Here is a 26,539-nt window from a genome sequence, read left to right as displayed (position 1 = left end):
CTCATAGACCTCAACAAGGTCTTATGCTCAATAGATTTATAAACTATACTTGACCCTCCCACATACAGAAAAGATATTTCATAAAATAGTCAATGAAGGTTTATAATCTGAAAAACCATCTAACTTAACTTCAGAGGCACTTACCCAACGTCCTCACCAAACACAAGTGATGCTTTGGAGACACCGAAAATGGAATACTAGCAATTTATGTATATCCTCAACGTTCAGAAGTCAAGTTTCACAACCATAAAGCAATACGGAAGAGGGACATGTCTGTTATATTTGGTCATTGACATGTAAAAGCTAAAAGTGGTATCAACTGGGCACAAAAGCTAATATTTTGAAAATTGTATTAACCCAGTTAGTTCAACCGTGGTAACCACGAGATGATATCTGGTGTTTTTTGTAAACTGTATTGAACAACGGCCGCAACTAGACAGACAAAATTACGTCCAACTTCCAGGCTTTACTTAATATCCCCGTCAAGGATATTGATAATGCTGTCATCATGAACATATACCCTGAGAATTAATCCATCAAATTTTGCTTCTCCATCATGTTTCAACTTTGTTATAGCCATATGTTGATATCACCTTTAGGTTACGGGAAGAGAATTAGAGATTAGCTGGAGGTCAGTTGAACATCTTCTTAAGGGGTTCTCCAGTCTATCTATAAAATGACTTTTATTTACTTATTTAAACACATAAACATTGGTACAAGAGGGTATCGAATAGATATGCGCCACATAAACCATTCAATTTGTGTAAGGACTGGGATACTGCCCGGATGCCCAGACCGAAGCAGGTGGTTTTCTTAGGAGGCCACACCCCGAGCCTTTGACCTAAAGGTTTGATCCACAAGGTAGTGGAAAAACGTAAGGAGATATAGCTCCATGGTAGCCGCTGACCAAAAATTGGTTCATACGCCTTTTGTTTCCTCAGGATCCTGGAGCCAATGTGCACCATTGGTCTGGAGTCAGGGTTTTCCAAACCTCCTAGGCGGATCATCCATATCCACCAACCTGGCTAAAGCTCCGGACACTCGCTTTTCGTCCCCTCAATATCGTAAACAACACCCCTGCCACAAGAAGGCAGTGAGTAGGACTTCCATGGCAGTGGTTGTATACGCGTGGTCATATGAGAGCATTTGAAGAGGGAGAGCTGAATCTCCTCACTCTCGGTTGTACCAGAGCAGAATTTTCCCATGACCCTTATTAATGACTGACTTCCTACATTAAGTTTCTTTTGATAATTCTAAACAGCTGCCTAGTGTTACCTATCATCGTCATTTCTAATCTTTTATGCCTTTGTTAACTATAGCTACTTACTAGTCGAATATCACAAGACAAAAATGATTGAATTACACTAATCATAAAACATTGTTAAGTATAAAATATCATTAATTTTATTCTATAAGTTAGTTATGCAACGAACAGAAATGATACGACATTAATTCTCTATAATTTTGTATATTATCAGTGTTAGTTGGTTGATATAAAAAAAGTGTTAAGACCGATAAAAAGCACTAAAGCATTAAAGCAGTTGAAAATAGAGAGCACGAAAAAAATATGTTAAACATAAGAAGAATGAAAATACACAATGGAAAAGTTACAAACAAATCCCAAATTAATCCTATATATGCAAGAAAATACTCACTTAAAAATGCATTATTATTATTATTATTAACACATAATAAGAACTAATAAACTAAAGAAAAAGGAATCTTCAAAGTATTATCTTCTAAAATTCATGATAATGTACAATTGAATGGACAACAAATTTGTGTTCTGTGTTGAACGGGTGTTGAAAGATGCAAATCCCAATCATCATAGTTATCGGTATTTGTTAAATTTGATCGATTATGAATCAGTCGATCATTTTCTAAATAATCACACAAGCCTTTATTGGCAACTTTTTGGAACAATGCGCCGTCAAACTCTTCACTGTAAAAACAGAAAAAACATGATAGTGATATTACGTATATATATATATATACCTAATTAGAGAGTGAGTGATCTATAAAATCTGCACTAAACAATCCTTCAGATGTGAAGATGACATTTAATCAAGTTCATTTTTATGTTAAGCATTGTTGTTACATAAATAAGTTATTATCTTAAAGGCTGTTTGTTACCCAGTTGTGCTATCGCTTAACATTATTTACTTCTACTTGCATCAATAATTGTCTCATGAATAATTAACAGTCGGCTACATTGTATATCTCTTTTCTATCGATCATCATTCTGTTCATCAGTTCAACAATTGAAACGTCCTCATGAAAAACTCAAAATAATTCTTCATAAAAACTATTACAATATATAAGTAAAGGTGTTACATAAAAGACTAATTGTAACGCTGTAATCTATTGGCCTCGGGTATATAAATGTAAACAAGTGAATTTTATGGACTGGATATTGCTAAAATAAGTGTGAAGGTTAAACTATGTTTTAATTCTTGCCAACGCCACACAAATTATCTTATTGATTGATAATTTATTTCCTATTAAGTTAATTAGAATAGTTGGACTGTCAATGAAGCAAGGAACAGCAAAAAATGCCGTACCGAATAATAGAAACCCGAAATCGTTAAAATTGCGTGTTGCTATTGTGCCAAGATACTTAGTGTAGGCCATGTTAACTAGCGCAGATGATTTGGCTCTTCCATTGCACACGCAACAACAATGCAGGAAAAGACGACCAGGGTAGAAGCAGCCTCAACAGCAGTAGGTCTCAATATACACAAAGGGAAAAGCAAAATTCTCCGATACAACACAGTATGCACCAATCCTATCACAATTGACGGAGAAGATTTGGAAGATGTAAAAACCTTTACATATCTGGGCAGCATCATAAATGAACACAGTAGATCTGATGCAGATGTGAAGGCGCGAATCGGCAAAGCAAGAACAGCATATTCACAAGTGAACAACATCTGGAACTCAAAACAATTGTCAACCAACACCAAAGTAAGAATTTTCGATACAAATGTCCAGACAGTCCTACTGTATGGGACGGAAACCTGGACAACTATGAAAGCCATCATCCAGAAGATACAAGTGTTTATTAACAGTTGTCTACGCAAAATACTTCGGATCCACTGGCCAGACACTATCAGCAACAACGTACTGTGGGAGAGAACAAACCAGATCTCAGAGGAGGAAGAAGTTATGTAAGTGTATAGGACACACATTGAGGAAAGCAACCAACTACGTCACAAGACAAGCCCTCACATGGAATCCTCAAGGTCAAAGGGGGGAGGAACACCTAACACATTACGCCGAGAAATGGAAATAGACATGAAAAAAATGAACAAGAATTGGATGGAACTAGAAAAGAAGGCCCAGGACAGAGTGAGTTGGAGAATGCTGGTCGGCGGCCTATGCTCCATTGGGAGTAACAGGCGTAAGTAAGTAATGTTAACTAGCATTTATCAAACCGTTGATAATATGGATTACTAGACGTCTATCTGTGCAATCAACCAATATCGATTTCACCAGACAAGTAAACTTAGCAGTTTCTAAAAACAACACTAGTGGCCAAATGAAAGTACTTGAACCCAGTTGTGAGCCACGATTGTCAAGTGAAATACATCAGCTAACCGTTAAAACATACCAGAACTGGGGTTTTAATGACTGGTGTTTAAATGTGTATAACATGGGTTGATAATGTTCTTTCGAAAACTTCCATCAACAAAGTTTCCACTTTCGATATACAGCATTAGTTATTTGAGTAATCACGCTGAAAAATATTTAACGAAGTGTTATCTAACAGATTATTCATGTGGAGTTGTCTGGGCACGGAAAGTGCATCTATATAAAACAAAATCTATGTTCCTAACTCTACGGAATTACTGTCTAGAGATCTATAATGATGGATTTGTACACTGCTACTAAACGTACAGGACACTAAGTCTAATATACATGGTTTATGTAAATGAACAGGTTATGTGGTACCTACTTTTATAAATGAACAATTAATAAGGGAAATGAGAGAACGAACCTATCGTCATCACAATTTACATTGATAAGAGGCATATGTTTTGTATAGTCATTTACACGCCAAAATTGATTTGAAGTATCATTTTTAGGGAAACGGAGTTTGTCTTTTGGTAAAAGTTTATAGCGTCTTGGATGTTTTGGTTTGACAACTGTAATAGAAGGAAAACTGGATTTGTTTGAAGTCTCTTCAGGCTGAATTAATGGTGATTTATCGGCACTGACGTCCATAACTATCACCCCAAAGTGACGTTAAACGTGATGAGAATACTGAACCTTTTGCACTATTTTTAACACAAAAGCGAATTAAAATTAGGGCAATACAACAGTGAATATAAAACTCGTGATCAGTCAGTAATAAAACAATTAAGTGTAAGTAGTCGTTTATAATCAGTTTACATTGCAGACTGGTTTTAGTTACTCAGAAAGCAATGGACAAACGTTTCGTCCTAGTATGAGACTTCCCAGCAGTGTGCATCCATGGCTTAAATGTGAATCAAACCTAAGACCCAGAAGTCTCATAGTGCGAGATTAACATTCAGATCACTGAGCCGGCATCTGGTGGTTCACATGCACAAACTGCCTAGAGATTCGGATTCAGTTAAGCCTTTATAATAACAAAGAAATCTGTGGATACTGAGCTAGTGGATGCTTTTTGAGTGGCGAAATTCAAATAATGGTTGATATAGTCAGAAATTTATTTGTAAGTAATGTAGAACCAGGGAAATAATATATCAACCTATGTTTTCACATTCTATACTGAAACCAAGAAAATTAATAAGACAAAGGGAGAAAACGAATAATAGCAATCATATTACACGAAAACTAAACAAAAAACAGACGAAAAGGAAAGGATTATATGGTTAATTTACAAAGTATGGGTTTATAACCGACTTTGAGGTAGACTGTTTTGTGTAAAGCTAAATGTAACTACCTGGCTGCCCAGAGCGAAGTAAGCAAAGTGGAGTTGGAACTTGTGAATTATTTTCTAAAACCCGACTGCTTTAACCAACACAATACTGCTACATTGTTCGAAATCTGAAAGATTAAATGAATCTGTATTTACCCTACTTTTCGTTAGTTCATTAATCACTTTTGGAAAGTGTTTCTATAACGATGCAAAATATTAAAATTTGGACTAAGAAGGCACTGTACTAGGCCTTATATCTTCTCTAACACTTTTCATTGCACCCCAATAAGTCAATACTTGAATTTAAGAGTGAGATTTGTGACAGCAGTGAGCTCGACAGCGCGAACCATACTTATAAGGTCGTCATACCATTATAAATAGTTAGTTTTTAATCTACAATACATGTATGAGGTAGATGTAGCAAAGGCTGAATGAATATATTCACACCATACTTTCTGTTCTGCACGGTTCGGTCGAAAATTCTCGTGAATTAGTACAAAAAAACAAAGAAAAGTGGTCTTAAATTCAAACTGAAACGTTTTGGAATCCATTACACAGTCGTCGATTGGATAAGTAACTTTCTCCATGACAGGAGACAAAGGGTAAGGGTTAATTGGGCTCTCTCCTCGTGGGTACCTGTAAAAAGTAGGGTTCCCCAAGGCACAATCCTAGGTCCTCTTCTCTTTTTACTTTATGTAAATGAATTGCCAACTGTAGCAAAATCATCCGTTCTACTCTTCGCTGATGACATAAAGATTTGGAGACCCATACATAGTATGTCGGATAGAATAGTATTACAGGACGATCTTAGCTCATTGGTGGCATGGTTAGACAGGTGGTCACTAGAAGTAAATCCTAATAAGAGTGTAGTGATGCAGTTAAATAACTCTGATGAATGGTATGACTATACACTACGTGGATTCGTGCTACCCAAAGCAAGAAACTACAAGGACTTAGGAGTTATATTAAGTAATGATTTCAAAACTAGCCACTGTAAGGCTGCTGCTGCAAAAGGCTATAGGGTATTATAGTCAATTCGTAGGTCTTTTCAGTATTTAGATGATGAAATGTTTGGATTACTATACCCGATTTATGTGCGACCACATTTAGAATACGGGATTCAAGCAGCGAGTCCTTGTTTCAAATATGAAGCAGATATGCTAGAAAGAGTCCAACGACGAGCTACTAAGATGGTACAGGGTCTATCTGGCCTATCTTATGAAGACAGACTGAGACACCTTAACTTATTTCCGTTATCTTACCGTAGAGTACGGGGTGATCTAATATTGGCTTATCGTATACTGAACGATGACCTTGGTATTAACATGTCTTATCTTTTGCTTCCGTCTAGAACCGGTCATTTGAGAGGACATTCGAAGAAAGTTTAAAAGCCGAGATCAAACCGTTTACGTCTGGAGTTCCGTTTCTCGCACCGAGTAGTGAATTACTGGAATTCTCTACCGGAACACGTAATATCAGCACCGTCTGTTAATATATTCAAAACGAGATTGGATCTCCACAGTATTACAAACTGCAAGGATTAATATAGGTCGACAGACCTCCTATCCTTATTACTGAAGACTGGATAGGAACAAATTGGGCTACATGGTGGACAGTATTCGTTTTCACGAAGCAATTACATTGTATATACGTAGTATGATGTACCTTGTTTTAGACAAATAGGGATAAGATAACCATACAAAGTAGTAGCTACGTAACGCCAATTATGTTGACTGTAGAAATCAAACTAAGGCAACTCGTAACTCACGACCCATATACTTTTTGAACCTCATATGTAATTGAGTAGTACACTGTTATTGTTTGCTTGTGGATCAATATAGAAAGGTGAAATTCATCCCCAAGTCTTAACAACAAAGGACCTACATGAACCTTGGTTGGATATGAATACTCAGTATTGCATTTCTGTCAGGGGTAATTGCCGAGATATATGACAAAATCTAGTCACATCACTTTCACGATGATGGACTAAAATATAGTGGACTAGTTGCTTTAATAAGTTGTTGGATTATATAATCCATACCCAAGCTACCAATTTTGGGGAAATGGGATGCAAACCCCAAAATTTCCCCAAAGTTGGCAGCTCGGGTAATATCATGAAAATATATAGGGTCACTGGATCATGCTCGGAATATATCGATTTTAATTTAGAGCTAAGTATTGACATAAGTCCTCAAACGGTATTGGAGGTTTAAGATACTGGATCGTCTATTTATTGCAATAAACAGTGATATACTGCTCTACAACTCATGAGTAACATCTGTAATAATGAGGCACCACATGGTTATTAAGTAACTTTAAAAACTAAGTGAAGAAACATTGGAGAATAACTAACTGCTTGTTTGGTCTGAGAGTCCATAAAAATTTTCATTACAAGAATCTCTCAATTGACGTACGAGCCTCACACATCTGCATGAACCGCACATATTTGAAGCAGACTGTTCAGAGAATAAGCAGACTTCCAATATCCAATTTAATGACAACAAGCTATTGTGATTTTAACTTTCATTTTAATCCTACTTAGCAAAATCACGGAACCGTTTGTCCCTTCGAATCCGTATCTGGGTATAATAATCTGTGGTTAATTTTGTCACTGGTCCCTAGCCAATTCATCCAGAAGGCAGATTTCTGGTTGTTGAATTGCTTATCGGTCCTCATCAAAGTCAGGGACAACCAACAATTATTAATCAACAGCATTTTTAATGGACAGGCACACGCGGCAGTGACTGCACTCTGTCTCTTTGATCTATTCTAACTAATACTGTTCTTCCACAACGTCTTGTTTGTTCCGTATGGTCATCAAAGTATCCACAATACCTGTATATGAAGAAAGAGTAGTCCATGTTACCCATTACCCGCATTCTGTGATTTCTATGTAAGCTAAGATTTTACATCATTCCCGACCAATTACAGTTTATCTCAACCATTCACACAGATTACCTACGTTGGTGATTGACAAACTCTTTATTTTCCTTCTAAAAACGGAAGAGTCTTAAGAAATCAGCCAAAAACAGAAGTGATAGGGCGACAACGTTTAGCGTAATCCCCTCATTACTTGTGACACATGTAGAGTATTTTGTGAAAGGACTGACAGGTTTCCTTATCATCCCCTCTGGTAATGAGTTCCATAACTTCGTTATTCTAACCACGGAAAGCTTGTACGGAGTTTGTACAGGTTCTTCCATGTTGTTTCTTAAACCTATGTATGCTCAAGTTTTATTTGGTGACAAAGTGAACTAGTGTTTTGTTATGACGAGGGGAATTATGAGCGAAATGATATGCCTTGGTCTTACTCCATTTAATCCCTCTATTTTGCACTGACTGGAAGTCAAGAACTTTTATGAGAGCTGATTATGTTCATTTGATCCAGGCAACTTCATAGTTTCCCTTCTTTGAACACGCTCCAGGACAGCAATATCCTTCTTAGAGTGTGAGACATAACCCAGACGTTTTTTTCAGGTGAACGTTGTTTATAGACAATAAAAAGTTTACGATACTGTATGGTGGCGTCAACACAATGGATTTATTGGCGTCGAGGGGAAGTTTTCTGGTATTGCAATAGTGTTCCCTAGACAAGTCTTCTTGGAGAGTGTAATGACACCAAAATTTAAATTTTTTATAGCCTTGATAAAATACCATGTTTTCTATTTCTATATGATATATGTTCAGTTGTAATGTACCCCGATGATATTAATGACTGGTTTTGAAGCTAGGACAGGTGTAAGTAAGAGAAAACTTTATTTCGTGCTATGTCCACCATAAAAGTTATTTGCAGTATGGTGCTGAACATAAACTATGTTCGACTACATTGTCCCTGATGGAAAAATTTACTTTTGTCAGTGTCACGGATATTCAGGGCTTGATAATGCTTTTGTCCCTAAAAAACTTGTAACAGAGGATCCCAAGCCCAGCCAAACCAAAAGTCAGGAATAGAGGACTTCGAAGATATATTTGGAAGACAGTGGATGTTTCGGGCAACATGTGGTGTGAGCTGACTAGTTGAAGCGAGGGGTGCGTGGCCATCCTGATGCGGATGCTTGAGTGAGCTCATTCAGTCAGGGTGTGTACAATAAAATCAATAAGGTCTGCAGTAATGTTAAAGACTTACAAAATTATTTGATTTAGGACTTAATTTATCGCTAAATTTCCATATGATCACTGCCCAGACATACCAGGATCCTAGAGTTTAAAGTGGAATAATGTAACAAGTTCACGTCATCCGAAAGTCGAACAAGGAATTAATTGTTTGTTCCATTTAAGAAGTCGATTCTTCCTGTCCTTTCTAGTAATCAGAGCAATAATTAATATAGATACATGGAATTTTCAGACAGTGTGGGAGACCAGTATGGTCAACTTAATAGCTGAGGAAAAGAGGGCACACATCTCGGAACTAGTGAAACCTATCGGACCATAGATGGATAAAAAAATTATACTCGGGAGAGATTCTGTTGTACGCCGGTCAAAAAGAAGAAAATGTTCCACACACAACCAGTTGCACTGATGCCGTTCAAAGAAGCACGAAATGCACTGATGAGATGGTAATCGCATCTATTCAGAATCTTCAAATCATCCTTGAAAAGAAAGGAGGAGTGAATCACAATGAATGTCATGCGGTATTACGCACCCAGAAAAGACAACAATGGTAACGATAAAGATTAGTTTTATGAGAGGCTACAATCAATCAATGCGAAGTGCCCAGGAAAGTGTCTGACCATCCTGATGAGCGACATGAACGCCAAGCTCGGGAATGGACGAAATCGGGTACGCTGATATCACGGGACGATATGGAGTATCTGGGAGACAGGAACGAGAATGGTGACAGATTTGCGGATTTATGTACATTCGGCAAAATGTTAATAGGTGGCACTTCTATATTCACCCACAAACGCATTCACAAAGCTACATATGTATCACCGAAAACATACTACAGAGAACCAGATCAACCATATTGGCATCAATTAAAAATTCAGAAAGTCAATGGAGAGCTTATGAACCAGGAGAGGAACTGACACAGCTTCGGATCACCACTTGGTGATTGTGGTCTAGACGAAGTTGAAGGTAGAGAAACAATAGACAGCTGGAAAGACGGAATTACGAAGGTCCAATACAGTCTTCCTCCGACATAGTGACAAACTGAACAAATTCAAGTTAACTCTCAACAACAGGTTCTAAGACTTGCAAGATCTATTCACAGAAGGGGAAACTGCTGTGGAGAACAACTGTAAAGGGACCAGAGAAGCACCGAACCGGATAAAAGGTTCAGTGGACACCTGGCTTCATGATCAGTGGGCCGGATTCCGTAAAAATTGGTCGTGCACAGAACAAATCAGGACATTAAGGATCATCGTTGGTCAATCAATTGAATGGAATCAGTCTTTATACATCAACTTCCTTGAATATGAGAAAACATTTGATGGCGGCCTGCTTGAATACCTTGGATACCTGTTTTTGCCATCTAAATATTCGAACGAGTTATCTGTTTTTTTTATTCTGTTTTAACATATCATTATGTCTGTTTATTGCATAATCCATACAGATGTGTTTTAAAAGGTTTATGACGTTTCGCCGTACGAGTTACAGAAACATACGATCAGATACATCGTGGTGGTTGGCAATATACGTTGGAGAGAATGAACCTTATTTATACGTCGGTTCCAAAGCTGTTAAATTATAACTGTCGATCACTAATTAATAAGGTGGACTATCTTTAATCCCAACTAAGTCAAGGCATATGTCGTAACTATGGTGTCATCACAATTCAAGAAGCTTGAATAACTGATTTACAGGACGACTGCTTAGTATCACTTCGTGATTTCAATACCTATTATCAAAATCGACCGAGCAATAAAACGAGGTGTGGCGCCAGTGTGGCTACGTTTGTAAACGTGAGCTGGTGTCGATCTACTTTTGCATGTTTCAAGTTTCCAAATGACTTTATCAACTGTCTAACTTCAAGATGCTGTCAAAAACACTTTGATATATACAAATATGTTTATGTTACCAACACTTGGTGACTCCACACTGATGAATTCACTGGATTTACTGTTACTGCCTTCAGTGGTTCACTTTCAATTCTATGTGGTGATTTCAATTCATGTGGCTATAGATTGCTTACATCACTAAGCCACCACCTCGTTTGGATGCTCATTTAGACATTTTTAATTAATGATATGGGTACATATGTGACTCGTAAATGTGCTCTATTTTCCAGCTCGAATCACTGTACAATTCGGGTTCTACCTAAAGTATGCGGAAAGCATGAGAAGAGTACACTCTTACATTATATCAAGAAAGTAAAATATAGAAATTACTCAGAAAAAAATAGTCAAAACCTGAAAAAACATGTTTCGTACGACTAACTGGGGATTATTTACAGATGGCTCATTGGAAAATACTACTGATGTTATCACTTGTTACTTTAAATTCTGTTTTGTTACTTGTTATCCCAATGAAACCATTTTTAGGTTGTAGCGGTAAATAAATCTCCGAAATAAATAGGTCTGTAAGTTTTCGACATTGGATGCTGACCACATGTTTTAATGGACTCACCTAGCTGAAGGCGCTCGGTCATGCATCCGCACCAGATCACGTGTGGAAATGCCGTGCTCAATAACCCTTGTAATCACTAGCCTGATTAGATCAGTCGATTCACGATATATTGATAACCTCTCAGATATATCTTCGAACCTCCTCTCCTCTGTCTTTTGATTTCACTTGGTGGGTACGCTTCATAATAGAAGGTGTTACTGATTAAAGCGTTGTCAAACTCCGAATACCTGTGGCATCTTCAAGGTTTTGATCGACTTACATCCCACAACTAAAACGGCTACAGAGGGTAAAAGAAAGATTTTACAAGGAGAAAAATTCTATTGAAGTTCGTAAGCTAAATGGTCTCATAAACCTAGAGATTAGACGTCTCAACTCAATGTTTACTCAGAAACTCCTATCTTGTAAACCTCCCCAATTATGTGGAAATTCTTTAAAGAACTTACAGGTCACAGGAACAATAAAAGCGATAACCACCTGAATGTTTATGACTTCAAAAAGTCTTTCGTACGTCAGTCATCTGATGTCGTTCTCCCTATATCCACTGGTTTGAAGAATGGTCGTACTACTATTTTCACCGAGTCTGATACTCGAAAATGTTTCCAGTCACTTGATTCATCCCAACATTTATTATTATTATAAGGTCTAGTCAACATTATAGTTTCGGTACAATATATAATTCTCAGCATAAAGTATTTCAACAAGTTTCCTTTTCTTATATCTTGATCGATTCTGACGATAAATATTGAAAGATGGCCGGTTAGATGTTTGGAGTTCGGTAATCGACATATGAATAATGTTCATTCGTCTCAATGCATATTGCCAGCTACCATGACGTCGCTGATTGTACCTTTTTGTAACCCGTACAGAGAAAGGTTGTAAGCTCTTCATAAACGCGCCTGAATATGTCGTGAGCTCAATAGACATAATGATGTGCTAAAACAAACAAGAAAACAGATAACCTGACGAAATATCTAGATGAGAGGATCAGATACCCAGACGTTCATGCAGGACGTTATGGAATCCCAAACCTCCTCCTTAAAAATGTGCTGACGTTCCGTGTTATTCATTCACAAGTGTCCTCAACAGGTCCTTCTCAACTAATGTGGAGAAAGTTACAGATAATCTATATATCTAAGAAGGTATCTGGTGATAAGAATGTGAAATTTAAAAACTTAACACCATGCTGGGATCCCATAATGCTTGTGCCATCGGAGACCCAGTGTCGAAGGTCTAATATCTTGGTGTTACCTTTTCATCTGATCTCTCTTGGTCCTTTTATGTTTTATCATTATCGAAGGAGGTTCTTTATTTGATTTACTAAATAAAGAGGCTGCATGCTTTTGGGATTACTCGTCATTTACTTCTATAATTTGTCGATTCCCGAATATCACCTATTATTCTTTACTGTTTTCCATTATTCTTTCCCGGGCGTTTGAAAAAAGACTTTGCTGTATTGTGGAGAGTGCCGAAGACAGTTAGCAAGGTGTGTGGTGAATATTTGGAGGTCACTAAGAATATATTTGTGGATAGACACCTTAAGTCATACAAACTCATGGCAGGTGTTATCCTACCATATACTAACCACCCTTGTCATTCATATTTTTCTCCTTGTATATCTTCTGGCAGAACATCCTTCTTTATTACTGTTTTTGTTTATGCGAACTTTAGAAGACGAGATAGTGAGTTTCTTCTGGGTGAGTTGGGTCTTAGTGTGTCTTTGCACTTCACCCACCCATATCGCCTGCATACTGATCTGGAAATTAGTGTGACTTTTACCAGCTCCCAATTGTCTTTGACTGCATCTTGGTTTAGTAAATGTAAAAGCAGGCTTGAAGTCCTAAATAATGCAGTTAGTGAGGTGCATGTGAATTCATAGGAATATCAGAGTTCTATCCACACGAACAAGTCATTAATACGCTTCAGTAATAACTCAAACCCATATGTATATATATATAATATAATTACTTTGTGAGGACAAATACTGTCCGCCATGTAGCTCAGTTTGCTCCTATATATTTTACTTTGTTGCTTTATTCATTAATTCGATAGGTTTTTGTACTCTTTTTTATAAACGGAATACATCAAGAATAATATCTGTTTCTAACCAAGGCCGCACTCTAACTTCCGAACGAACAATCACCTCGATAATTCTACGAAGCAATTCCACCTTAACCATATGAGCTGTTTATACAGTTGCCCGCAACTCAGGGTCTTGTAAGCTGTTGCTCTGCTGGGTGACAGTAAATTATACGTAGTATACTACTATCCATAATTTGTAGTGGATTACGTCCTTTTGGGTAAACTTAATTTCCGGTCAAACAGACTTAAAAGACTTAAAGTAGGTACTTAAATTCACCGTCCATAAATTGCGGAAACTTAGAGTTAGAGTAATCAAAAACATTTTTTGACTACAAATGGATAGAAGCCACAATCGTCTTGACTTTATTCCAACAGATTTGACATACAACCATATATTACCTACAAAACTCTCCATCTCTTTTGAACTATTTCTTTCACACACGGTGATGATTTTAGTGAATAGCTTGTTTTGGCATTGGGCCCTAATACGAGACAATGTGGGAAATGGACATTCAACATTTAACACGGAGAAAAACTCAACGATGAAGAGGGCGGGAAGAATGGACTAAATTATTTGGAGTTGATTGTATGGCGTGGCTCGGCCATACAGACGTGATCCCTGCTGAATGTTACTATATATCTTTTATTCATGTTAAATATATTGTTCTATCTCTAGCCTAAGTTTGTTCTTTATCATGCATTGGTATTTGTTACGATGTAGTGAGTTGGTGTAGACGATGACGTGACTTCCACGTAAGATCCTATAGATTAGGCAGTTATATCATGACAAATCCACAATTATAGGATTAGGTCTATTATTAGAGCAGTACTAATATCATAGTAGACCATAATTCTACAAGCTTTCCTTCCAACTATGGTTAGAAGCGATCATACAGTCAACGTATTCAAGTTCATGGCTGAGATAGCCTGTCAAATATATGCACCGACACGTCCTAACATATGGAAGGCAGACATGAAGGTGATCAACTTTGCAGCATCGACTGAAAACTGCAAATCCGACTCAGCCGCATTAGTAGGAGGCATGGATTTGTTGCAGGCAGCTATACAATCAGGTAACTCAACAATTTATACATTGGACGGTCACAAAGAAGAAGAAGTACGGTTGCCCCTTGATCAACCGGGATATTCGAAGTTTACTGAGACAAGAGAAGAAATGTTGGAACATCACCATCAGCCTTGGCATAACAAATACAATGTGCCGCTACAGGTCGGTACGAAATTAGTGTATAATTACAACTCTGGCATCTCAGCGAAAATATGATATTCAGTTGACCCAACCTGTAATCAAGTATCAGAAGGGGTTTGTGGAGATTTTTGGAAATTTCACAGATTGAAATCATGAGTCAGCTGAAGCTAGACCACCATTGAAAACCCGGAAGCACTGGACGGCCGTTTCGTCCTAGTATGGGACTCCTCAGCAGTGCGCAGTGCTCGCGCGCGAAGCCAGCAGGTCCTGGGTTCGAGCCTCGCGTGGTGCGGGATCGTGGATGCGCACTGCTGAGGGGTCCCATACTAGGACGAAACGGCCGTCCAGTGCTTCCAGGTTTTCAATGGTGGTCTAGCTTCAACTGACTCATGATTTCGATCTGTAATCAAATAGCCAGAAAGACTGTTCTCGTGCATAAATCAGAGAACAGGAACGCAGAATTGAACTCCAACCCAATTAAGGAAGGGAGCGGATCTCAAATTACAGAGGAGGATTGGGACAAAGTAGATGCCGTGGCAAAACATTCCGGGATAATTTTCTCAAAGGTATCCTTTCTAGAAGGAATATATTCAAGGAAAACGTCACAAAATCAAATGCTCACTGTGGACTTTGACCAAATTGGTGTACTGGAGGTTTCCAGTACATCGATCACGTAAAAATCAAAAGGACCAGTTTAACTACACCCTAAAATCTTGAGAAAAAGTGAACCATATATTGTTGCTCCACTGACTACGATATTCCATATGTCACTTGACTGAGGTGAGCTACCTACAGACTGGAAGGATGCAGTCGTCACTCCAATACACAAAACAGGATCAAGACAAGTTCCATCGAACTAAGAATCTCTTAGCTTCACCAGTGCCGTAGTTCAAATACTGAAAAGAATAGTCAAAAAGACCATAATGACATTCGTGGAAACCAACAGCTTGTTAAACAGCGAACAACATGGTTTCGGTAAAGGATAATTATGCACAGCAGATCTCATTGTAGCAAAAGAGCAATGAATAGAGGACATAAACAATTGAAAGTCAGTGGATGTAGTATACATAGACTTCAGCAAGTCATTTGATAAGGTGGCAACGAATAGACTGCCACTGGAGCTTGAAAATTTAGGCATTGACGGATCTACCCCAAAACGGATCAAGGATTTCTAGTAGGTTGTGGACAGAACGTTAAAGTAAATTCTAGGTGCTCTATTTGGAAACCAGTGAATAGTGGAATACCACAGGACTTTATCTTAGGTCCTTCACTTTTAATACTGTAGGTAAATGAACTCTCAAGTATTGTTGAGTCCTCAATGTTACTATGCGCTGGCGAGAAATAACATGAGGCGCAGATGCATGAGCACTTCCGTCGGACTCGAATATTCTGACTAGGTGATTTGAAGAGTGTCTGGCACATACCAACACGACGAAGTGTATCTACTTGCACCTTGGGGATACAAAGGTAAATGGATACGGCATAGGGGAAGTGCCATTACCCGTGAACCGGTCTCACAAGTATCTTAGGGTGACAGTGAGTCATGATCGTAAGACCGCGGTCTACTGCTGTGAAGATAGCAGTTCGGCGAAGAAATAGCCAGACGCCATAACGCTCAGAGTGCATGCTTACAAACATAAGATTCTTAATTGACAACCACTCAATCGTGACTCCCTTGGAGAAAAGTGATCATGCTGCCGTACCCTCCAATATTATCAGCAAAACTGAGCTAATACATAATACTGACAGCTTGCGTTGGAATTAGTAACGATTGGATGTGTCACATTTTGGAAAAATTACGGAGGGCAGCTACCCGTGCAATTCCAGAACCCCGGGGTTTACCACACAGAAGTGGCTTGAGAAGCTAGATCTCTTCACTCTGTCCCACCACAGACAAGGACAGACACTCCCAGAAGTTTACTAGAAAAGAACCACTATAGGCTGTAGGACAACGTGCGCGCTTTGCGAACGGGAAGATTAGTCCCAACGTGATTTACATGTTTCAAACTTTTACTGTTTTCTAACGCAACAGAAGTACCATTTCTGATCTAAAGAATCTGTTCTGAGCTATACGTTGGGTAGATTACTTTTTTGAGTTTTATCCAACCTAATATTTAACTGTGGTTTTGCCTTAGCTTACTATTCGTTTTTTTTTCAGTTTTTCAAGTAAAGGCTAGCTTTAGTTTATCCTAACCCTTTGTACCACTCGTTTTTATCCATTTTTACGCGTTTTCAGTGTACGTTTTTTTACGGTCTTAGGTTTTCTCTAGGATCTATAAAATAATTTACGTCACTATAGTCATGAAAAATTCATGCAAACGACCTGGATGCCATTTTGCTGTCACATCTTGGATACAGTGCGACAACTACAAAGGTTGATTCCACGAAGCGTGCACGATCTCATAGTAAATGCATACAACAGACGCAGTAAGCTGGATCACACGTTTCGAGCAAACCTTGCACTGGTAACATTGAAGCGCATTTCTGACCATTTGATGGAAGAGCTTTCCACACAACCTTCAACAGTTTCATCCGTCCCCATTTAGAGCACGGAAACATAGTATTTCCTTTCTTACTGCAAAAAGATAAGGACACTGTGGAACGTATCCGACGGCGATCCACAAAATCAGTTCAGAGACTCAAATTCAAACCTTGTGAAAAGCATCTCCAACCACTAAACATTTAACCACTAGAGGATATGAGTCTTAGAGATGAGTTTTTAATGGCTTATAGTATACTTGACACTTCTGAACATCCCCTTAAACACGTACTCCAGTTTAGCTTGAAGATGCCACAGGTATTCGGAGTTTGACAACGCTTTAATCAGTAACACCTTCCATTATGAAGCGTACCCACCAAGTGAAATCAAAAGGCAGAGGAGAGGAGGTTCGAAGATATATCTGAGAGGTTATCAATATATCGTGAATCGACTGATCTAATCAGGCTAGTGATTACAAGGGTTATTGAGCACGGCATTTCCACACGTGATCTGGTGCGGATGCATGACCGAGCGCCTTCAGCTAGGTGAGTCCATTAAAACGTGTGGTCAGCATCCAATGTCGAAAACTTACAGACCTATTTATTTCGGAGATTTATTACTGCTACAAACTCCAACACAAACCTAAAGGGTAACACCAAGAAACTAGAGACACAACATAGCAGAACGGACTGTAGACACAACTTCAACACTTTAAGAGTTGTCAAATACTGGAATTCGGTGCTGACTGAACTAGTCCAAGCGACTACCCAGAAGTCCTTTAAGAGGCAAGTTGATATATTTTTAAGGACTAAAGATATCTTACTATGATTTACCATTTTTTCCTCTGTTATCGTTAATATACCTAGGTTTCTGCCTGGTGATATTGGTGATCCACAGCTTGTAGACCCGGAAGCCCGTTAGGCGAAAGCTTCTATTCCGTCCGCAACTATTTGAACCATTTGATTTTGAATCCGTCAGTTTTGTAAATTGCGTTACTCAGTTGGTAATGTTCAATAATCTCAAAGGTCTTGTCAAGAAGGAAGGAACAAGTAAGGTAAATAGTATATCGTTTATGATTATCGCATACGTCGTTGACCCATTTACTAAAGTATGAACAAGAGTTGTTGAGTGCCACGTTATAATTTTTCCACACAAATCGATATCAATATAATCTCCCATTTCTGTTGGTTTGAGGATTTTTGTATAAAATATAGATATTTTCTAAAAGCTCTCCGTACCATATATACCTGACGTCATGTCATACGCTTTTCTGTAGTTGGATGCTTAGGATTATTGAATTAGAGTTATTGTAAGTGATATCGAATAAGTGGTTCATGATCTGGAGTGCTATTTCTATTCTGACGAAAGAGTGCTGAAGATTTGTAGTGATCATGTTAGTTTTGTTCTACTGATACCTAGGTTTATTGGGTGTGACTATAATTCATGGTGTGACAACTTGGATCGATGTATAGACGTACGACGTTTTACGTTACAATTGACTGACGGATAATTTATGAACAGCCACTAAGCGATGCCAAGGTGACTGAAAAAATTCACCTGCTTCCTTTATTTGTTGTATTCGAACACAAATATTGGTACAAGAGGGCACCAAATATATATGCGCCACACAAAATGAGATTTCGAAGAGAAAAAAAGAAACAATAACAAACAGATTAGTGTAAGGTAGTGTAATAATAATAATAGTAATAATTGGGGAGGCGAAAAGGTACAATCAGAAATCTTTCAATTAAGGAAGAAGCAACCACTTTTCATGAAGAAAGTAAAATGTTACAGCAGGATCGCAACTGGCTTCTATTCTGAGCCATATCTGATAACGTCTCTAGCCACTGTGTAGCACCATCTCTCGGACCCCAACCAGGGAGTCGTGAAGGACCAACACAAGCCAGCCCTCTGCAGCTTTCTTCCATACCCCGACACCATGTAATACACTTACCACCTCTCCACTTTTTCCAACCAGTCCCAGCGTCGACAAATAATGCACGACGTGGAATTCTCTTGGACGACATTCGTAGAACATGTCCAAGCCACCAAAGTCGGTGTTTCAAGATGGTGACACCAATTGCGTTATCGCCTCTGTGTCCGAACACACGATTCCGGACCTCTGCATTACTACTGGCATGGTGTTGCCACTGAATGTCAGCGATCCTTCGGAGACAACGATGATCGAACACAGAGAGTCGTCTACCGTCCTCAACTCGGAGAGGCCAGGTTTCACAAGCATAGAGCAAAACTGCTCTCACTGACGCATTGTAGATCCGACCTTTTACAGCCAGACTAACATCACGAAGGCGCCAAAGATGGCCTAGATTGGCATAAGCCGCTCTGGCTTTCACTATTCGTGCATTGATCTCATCACTCACACCCCCACCAGCACTTATGCAGCTACCCAGATACTCGAACTTCTCGACTACTTCTATCTGCTCACCATCCAGGGTGAGTACAGGGTTAGAATTCTGCCATTCTTGTAGAAGTACTTTGCACTTCGAAGGTGCAAAGCACATACCATACCTACGGACACTGATTGCCAACTGACTAAGTGCGGATTGCATGACTTGGGCATTATCGCACAGTAAGACAGTATCATCCGCATACTCAAGGCCAAGAAGTCTTTCTCCGGGCAACAGATCCACACCGCTATTACTTACATCAATCAGAGCTGTTCCCAGAATGTTGTCGATGGCAAAGTTGAAGAGGAATGGTGAGATTGGACAACCCTGTCTAACTCCACTCCTCGAATGGAACAATGGAGTTAGGTGGTTGTATGCCCTCACTCTGCCTGAGGTGTTTGTATATAGGGCTTTCAGGATGTTAATAAACTTCTCAGGCACACCCTTCTTCAATAGACAATCCCAGAGAACAGCTCTGTCCAACGAATCGAAGGCAGCCCTGATGTCAAGAAACACTACGATTGTTGGCCTTTGATAAGTATGACGGTGTTCTAACATTTGGCGGAGGGTGAAGATATGATCAATACATCCTCGACCAGAACGAAACCCAGCCTGCTCCTCGCGAGTCAATCTTTCTCGGGTTTTGAACAATCTACGAAGTATGACGGAAGCCAATTGAGGGAAGATATGCCTGGAAAGTTTATTAGCATTTTGAAAGCTTTATATACAAACACTTCAGGCAAAGTGAGGGCATACAACCACCCCTCTCCGTTGTTCCATTCAAGCAATGAGATTAGTCAGGGTTGCGCAATCTCACCATTCTTCTCCAACTTTCTAGAAACAGCTCTGATTGATGTTTATTTTATTTATTTATTTAAACACATAAATACTGGTACAAAAGGGCGCCGAATACATACACCACACAAGTCACTTGATTTGTGTGTGGGCTTTAATACTTCCCGGGTGCCCAGACCGACGCAGGCGGTTTTCTTAGGGGGCAACACTCGGAGCCTTCGACCAAAAGGTTTGATCCACAAGGTGGTGGAGCGACGTCAGGAGATGCAGTCCCATAGTAGCCGGTGACTGACGATTGGTTCATACGCCATTTGTTTCCTCATGATCTTGGAACCAATGTGCGTGACTGGTTTGGAATCAGCGTTTTCCAACTCCAAAATGGAGAGATGACTCTCCCCATCCTCGGCCGTACCAGGGCATTTAGGAGCGTAGATCTTTTGCCTGGATAAAGACTTTTTGAACGTGAATTTGCGGATGATATCGTTTTACTGTGGGATGATACCCAAGCCATGGAATCCGCACTTGTTCAGTTGGTAATCAGTGCCCGTAATTATGTAATGTGCTTTGCACCTTCAAAGTGCAAATTGCTTTCACAAGACTTACGGGACTCTGAATCTGCGCTCACTTTGGGTAGTGAGTAGATAGAAGTAGTCGAGTACTTGTATCGGGAGGGCTGTGAGTGACGAGATCAATTCACGTATAACGAGAGCCAAAAAAGCTTATGCCAACCTGGACCATCTTTGGCGCCTTTGTGATGTTAGTCTGGCTGAATAAGGTCGGATCTACAACGCGTCGCTGAAAGCAGTTTTGCTCTCTGGCTGTGAAAAATGGATAACTCTCTGTGTTTGATCATCGTTGTCTGAGAAGGATTACTGACATCAAGTGGCAACACTTTTTTAGTGATGCCGAGGTCTGGCAACTTATGTTTGGTCACAGCAACGATACTTCGGTTGGTGTCACCGTCTTGAAACACTGACTTCGGTGGCTCGAACATGTCCTACAAATTTCACCCAGCGATCTCCACATCGTGCATTGTTTGCCAACGCTGGGAGCGGTTGGAGAAAGCAGGGAGGTGGTCAGTGCACGACATGGTGTCGCGGTATGAAAGAAAGCCGTACAGGACTCGCTTCTGTTGGTCCTTCATGACTCTCTGGTTGGATTTCTAGAGATGGTACAACACAATGTCTTGAGACGTGATCGAACGTAGCCCGAAATAGCAGGAAGTGGCGATCCTGCTGTAACTTTGTCATTTTCATAAACGTGAACATAACTTCCATACCTGAAAGAACTCTTTATGATTGTATTTCTCCTAACTTAACTGCTTGTCGCATAATAATAATAATTATTATTACTATTATTATCATTATTATTTCACTCTCGTATATTAATTTCTGTTCATTGTTGTTCTTTTTATTATACGCACTATACATCCTCATTGTTATTGTGCCTCATGTGTATTTGGTTCCCCTTTGTTCCAATGTTTGTGTCCAAACAAATAAATAAGATTTTTCTCTACTTTAAATCTTTAATTTGCTATTTTTTAAATCATCTTCTTTGTCCATTAGTATTTTGCGGACTTACCTAAAATCTCGTGATAAGTTTTTGTGCTGTTTCAAAATATAGTCAATCTGATTAGTGTACCAATTTTCAGAGTTCCATTTCGTTGTGCCTGTCTCTTTAACAGCACATACTTCAACGTAAATTATATAATCTACATCACTCCTTCAGCTCGATTCATTTAATCTTTTTCTGATTTTCAGAGCTGTCGGTCAGATTGTGGAAGCACTGATAGTCGAGTTTCCTATTCACGGTTCCTAGTGAGTTTTGTTTGAAACTTGAAGAGTTATATTTTTTGCCAGATACTGACAATAGGGATAAAGTTCACCCAGAATTAAATTGATAAACATTAATTCTGTACAAATAACCATCATTTCGCTTCAAGATAACCTTATAATTTAGTATTATTGGGTTCAGGGGGCAAAGAGATCGAAGAAAAGTTTCAGGCATATCATACCCCAACTCACATTAATACAATTTATTTATACATTCAATAGTCTACGTTTAAATCCCGTACAGCCGGGGAAATTTTAAGTATTGCAGTGTTGACACGCTTATTTTTGTAATCCTGCTGACAGACAGTATCAAAGTAAACAGCATAATATACTACCAAATGAATTCATTCACTATATTTGTCAACCGAATTACCTGTTTATAGTTAAGTTATTTACTAGCAACAAGTGGTAGTGGAACATCTTGAATGTACTGGCTGCTTCACTTACCTTGGAAGTCAAATCCGTCTTAGTTGACCGGTTGTTGACGAGATATTGTAATCAATACAGGAGTCTGTCCAGCCTTCCCCAGCTTGTACCATATCCAACATAGGTGTAATGACTATCTGTTTAGTAAGAGGTGAGTTTACTCTATAATAATCTGCTCTGTATCGATCTACGACATCGCCAGGTGGTTTAGAAAAGTGGAACATGCCTAAAAACGTCAAGTACTTAATTTATTATGAAAAAGCAAAATTTACTACCCAGTAATTTCTATATTTGTGTTAGTTAAAGCACCTAGTCTATTGATCTTGTACATTGTGTACTCATATTTAACTATTGACCAATTAATATCATATACTGACAGTTTAACACATTGAAATGTATTTAACGATCGGACATTAAAAATGATATGTAACGTTGAATATTTTGATTAGTTGTGAATCAGTGTTTGGTGCATAAGTCATCTAATAATCTAGTATTCTTTACGTCAAGGCATTTCAGCCTTGTTCCACTAGACAAGAATAAAATAGCTGCTTATTTCTCAGCCATAATAACAGCCGTACCAGTAGCAGTAATCGGTGTTTAAACAATACATAACATGACAATAAGTGTCTTCAAATCATTGTTCGCGTATGATGAAACCACCAAGTATGGTTTAGATAACATGTTTGTTATATCTTCAAAAAATAAGCTTTGTTTTGTTACTTACACGGTCAGGTTACTAATAAGAAGAGCAGTTGATTATTAAGTTCGTTTTCTATAGGACCAGTGGCCTCCCAAATTCAAAGTGGCTTCATTTTTATGAAAAGCTGTCGATAAATTCTGCTTCAAATAAGTGAACCAACTGTTTGTCGTGTCTATCATTTCAATTTTATTAGCGAAACGTTTTAGATTCTAAACAAGATATCATTAATCTAGGGTGCATAATAAATTAGTGTTTACATAGATAATTGTGTCAAGGCAACTATCGATATATATATATATATATATATTTATATATATATGCATGATTCCTAGTTAACATTGATCATCTCTACAAAATTCCATTTTAAAACAAATTTTAAGCAGTTATTATTTTAATCAGTATTTATAATCACATGCATTAGTCAATTTTTCTAAATATCACGAAAATAACCTGGAAACGTTTATTGATAATTGTAATCCTTATCGGTATTTGTGCAATCACTTTTCATTTTGGTAAAGAATAAAATTTTCTGAAGTGAACATCGAGTAATTCTCATAATTTGTACATTATTATTCTCTTTTCGTTCATTAATGTGACATGGCTCAGAATTGATCACAATGGCGTAGGTGTATACACTCTTTATCTTCCCTGAAACTATGAGATTAAAATTATTTCATATCTTTATTTCTACGAACTAATTCTTTCTTTCTGTATTATTTCCTTACATAAAATCTTTCCTTTATATATTACATCATTGAGTTAACTACTTCTATGATTCTGGTGTTCGTCTTGCTGTTCTAATGAGGTGTGGCAACTTGGACCGATGCACATATGTGCCTGGTCCTACTTTGAAACTGATTGACTGACATTAATGCTTATTAGATCTTTTAAACAAGTGTATGTATTAGAGATATGTTGCGGGTTGATGATTGTTGTTAACATGGGTACAGATCTAATGTGATTAGTGGAAAACTGAGATGTAGCTACAAATATTATTGAACACAAAACACAGAATTGGAAAAAGGGTTAGCGTTTTTAGTTGTATTCTGCCTCGAAAAACGGCAATAATAAAGATTAATTAGTAACTAATTAGTTACTATTTACATGATATTGAATAACAGATAATAAAGTAATTAATCGAAAGGGACAATTAAAATTTAAATAACTAATAAGAGTTAAGGATATAAATAAACGCTTTTCTAACCACAATAACAACAAATTGCATAGAAAACTTGGCAATTTTAAGAATGATAACAACAACGAATTCTTATTAATTATTTCATCTTTTATTCTCCTTATTCTAAATTAATAAACAATAGGGCGAGTCAGAGAGAACTGATGCTGATATTGCTTTTGAAAGACGAACATCATCCGTACAATTAAAACCAACTTCATCATCAGTTAAAAGTAATCATGGGCGCATTAATGACATCACTGATAGTAACAGTGATAGTAATGTCTCTCAAAACAAATCACCAACATCAAAAGAAACAGATAATGTTAAATTGTTAAAATGTACTAATCCATTCGGTGAACTGGATGATTCTGATTGTGGTTCTGTTATGTCGTCAACTTTTCGGTTATCTACAGAAACATCTGATATTCAATCACGTTGTCAACGTGTTTATCAAATGGCACGTAATTACAAAATCAAATATCAGCAGGTTAGTTGATTTTAAAAGAGGTTTAGTTATTTAATTTTAATATTGTTGTGAGGTAATGGCTTAAGTTATCGATTTTTTGAACCGCTAAACTGCAATTTTAAACCCTGTTATGTGCTCAGATTGTAGCTAAATTGGGTCCCAGGTCCAGCTGCTATCTCAAAATAGGTGGTAAGGATTACTCATTGGGATGAACTTATAAAGCTATATTGGGTGAAACACTTGTTCTTTGCATTCCTATCGTGGTAGGCAGGTCGTTTGAAGAACGGGAAAACTAAAAGCATTAACTTAAGGTCCGGGTTCAAAGTTTTACTGCCAATTATGCTGAAGTATGACGAGAGTAAAGCGTTTTCTTTAGAAAACTGGCATCCACTGCGATGCTTCCTTCCTAAAAAAGAGGGGATTAAAAAGTGCCCTGATTTAAAATATCACATTTCACCCTACAGCTTTCCGTCGCCGATGGCAAGGACTTTAAAGTAAAGACTTAATGTATCAAAAATTACCCACGAAAAAGTTATATGACTGGCCCCAAGTGATCGTCCTTCAAGTGCTGTAGTCACGCCTTTCCAGACCACTCAAAAAGTACCCTTCTACGGCGAGGCCAATAGGAATTGAGGACACCCCGTTTCATTTTCGTAGCATTTTCTGCGCACTCCGGATGAAATTATGGATGAGTTTTATGAAAGAGTTTCTGACCTGCTTCAGAACCCTAGACGTTCAGATGTACTAATCATAGCAGGTGATTCGGACGCCCAAGTAAGTGGATTTTGCTAGGCTAAAAGGCTCTTGTTCAGGTCTTTTGGCATCCGAGCTCAGAGAACAGTTAATAGTGATCATCCCACCAACTTTAAATGTAAGAGGAAACTTTATTATGACAACTCAACATCAATCTAATCATGCTGGTTTTAGACTTGAGTATTTATGCATCGATCAAAACTTCGTCTTTAGGGTTTTTGAACACGGATATTTACCGATACTCAACTATAGTTGTACTTCCTGACCCTAAGGCCATATTCGATCCTGTCTCCTAAATAGTATTATTGAAATATTTATCATTAAAAGTTGTCATGAAGAAATAATATGGACCTTATGCAAGCTATTTACTCAAATTATTGTTTCAGTCAGAGCTTATGGAGCACAGTCATGAGTTATTAACCTCCGATAGTATTTGTCAAAACCACCCAGTCTCCTCATTTTTCACTAAATTTAGTCTTAGGTGTCCCCAAAATTACGCTTTCTTTATGCAACGTTTTCAGGACTTATAACCTTTTGTTATGGGTGAGGATTTAATGAATAAAGTTTCCAATTCCTAAAATAAATGCACAGAATGCTAATCGATAGATGAATGTAATGATGTGATGTGATGGATCCTTACGTAACAAAATTATTGACTCAAACTTGGCGAACGAACAGACTTCAAAGATAAGACCACTAATCATAAGAATGTGTTTTTATGTAGTAAAGTAACCCAATTTCTCTAAA

The 26,539-nt window shown here is 38.1% G+C and overlaps 2 protein-coding genes across 2 annotated transcripts in view; one reads left to right on the top strand and one right to left on the bottom strand.

Moving 5' to 3' along the window:
• Positions 1-359: 359 nt before the first annotated feature.
• MS3_00002388 (uncharacterized protein) lies at positions 360-7,365 on the bottom strand. The gene is made up of 3 exons (XM_012939052.3): positions 7,257-7,365; positions 3,998-4,277; positions 360-1,942 (listed from the first exon to the last, which is right to left on the bottom strand). Exons 2-3 carry the CDS (start codon positions 4,222-4,224, stop codon positions 1,747-1,749), a joined length of 423 nt encoding a protein of 140 aa, XP_012794506.1. The 5' UTR covers positions 4,225-4,277; positions 7,257-7,365; the 3' UTR covers positions 360-1,746.
• Positions 7,366-18,196: 10,831 nt separating this feature from the next.
• Positions 18,197-26,539, top strand: part of MS3_00002387 (uncharacterized protein) — a 40,396-nt gene continuing 32,053 nt past the window's right edge. Inside the window, exons 1-3 of the mRNA XM_051209961.1 lie at positions 18,197-18,289; positions 22,199-22,255; positions 24,716-25,060. Coding sequence (XP_051075446.1) covers positions 24,959-25,060 — 102 coding nt within the window. The 5' untranslated portion in view covers positions 18,197-18,289; positions 22,199-22,255; positions 24,716-24,958. The remainder of the gene's footprint in view (positions 18,290-22,198; positions 22,256-24,715; positions 25,061-26,539) is intronic.

This window comes from Schistosoma haematobium, chromosome 1 (assembly GCF_000699445.3).
Source record: "Schistosoma haematobium chromosome 1, whole genome shotgun sequence".
NCBI classification, from domain to species: domain Eukaryota; kingdom Metazoa; phylum Platyhelminthes; class Trematoda; order Strigeidida; family Schistosomatidae; genus Schistosoma; species Schistosoma haematobium.
This window is presented reverse-complemented; position numbering and strand designations above follow the sequence as displayed.

What these genes read in the sequence shown, in the direction of transcription:
- MS3_00002388 (XM_012939052.3), bottom strand. Translation starts at nt 4,224, where the DNA reads ATGGACGTCAGTGCCGATAAATCACCATTAATTCAGCCTGAAGAGACT. An exon ending in GTAAATTGTGATGACGATAG is followed by an intron (nt 1,943 to 3,997) that starts GTTCGTTCTCTC and finishes CTGTTTTTACAG; the next exon opens with TGAAGAGTTTGACGGCGCAT.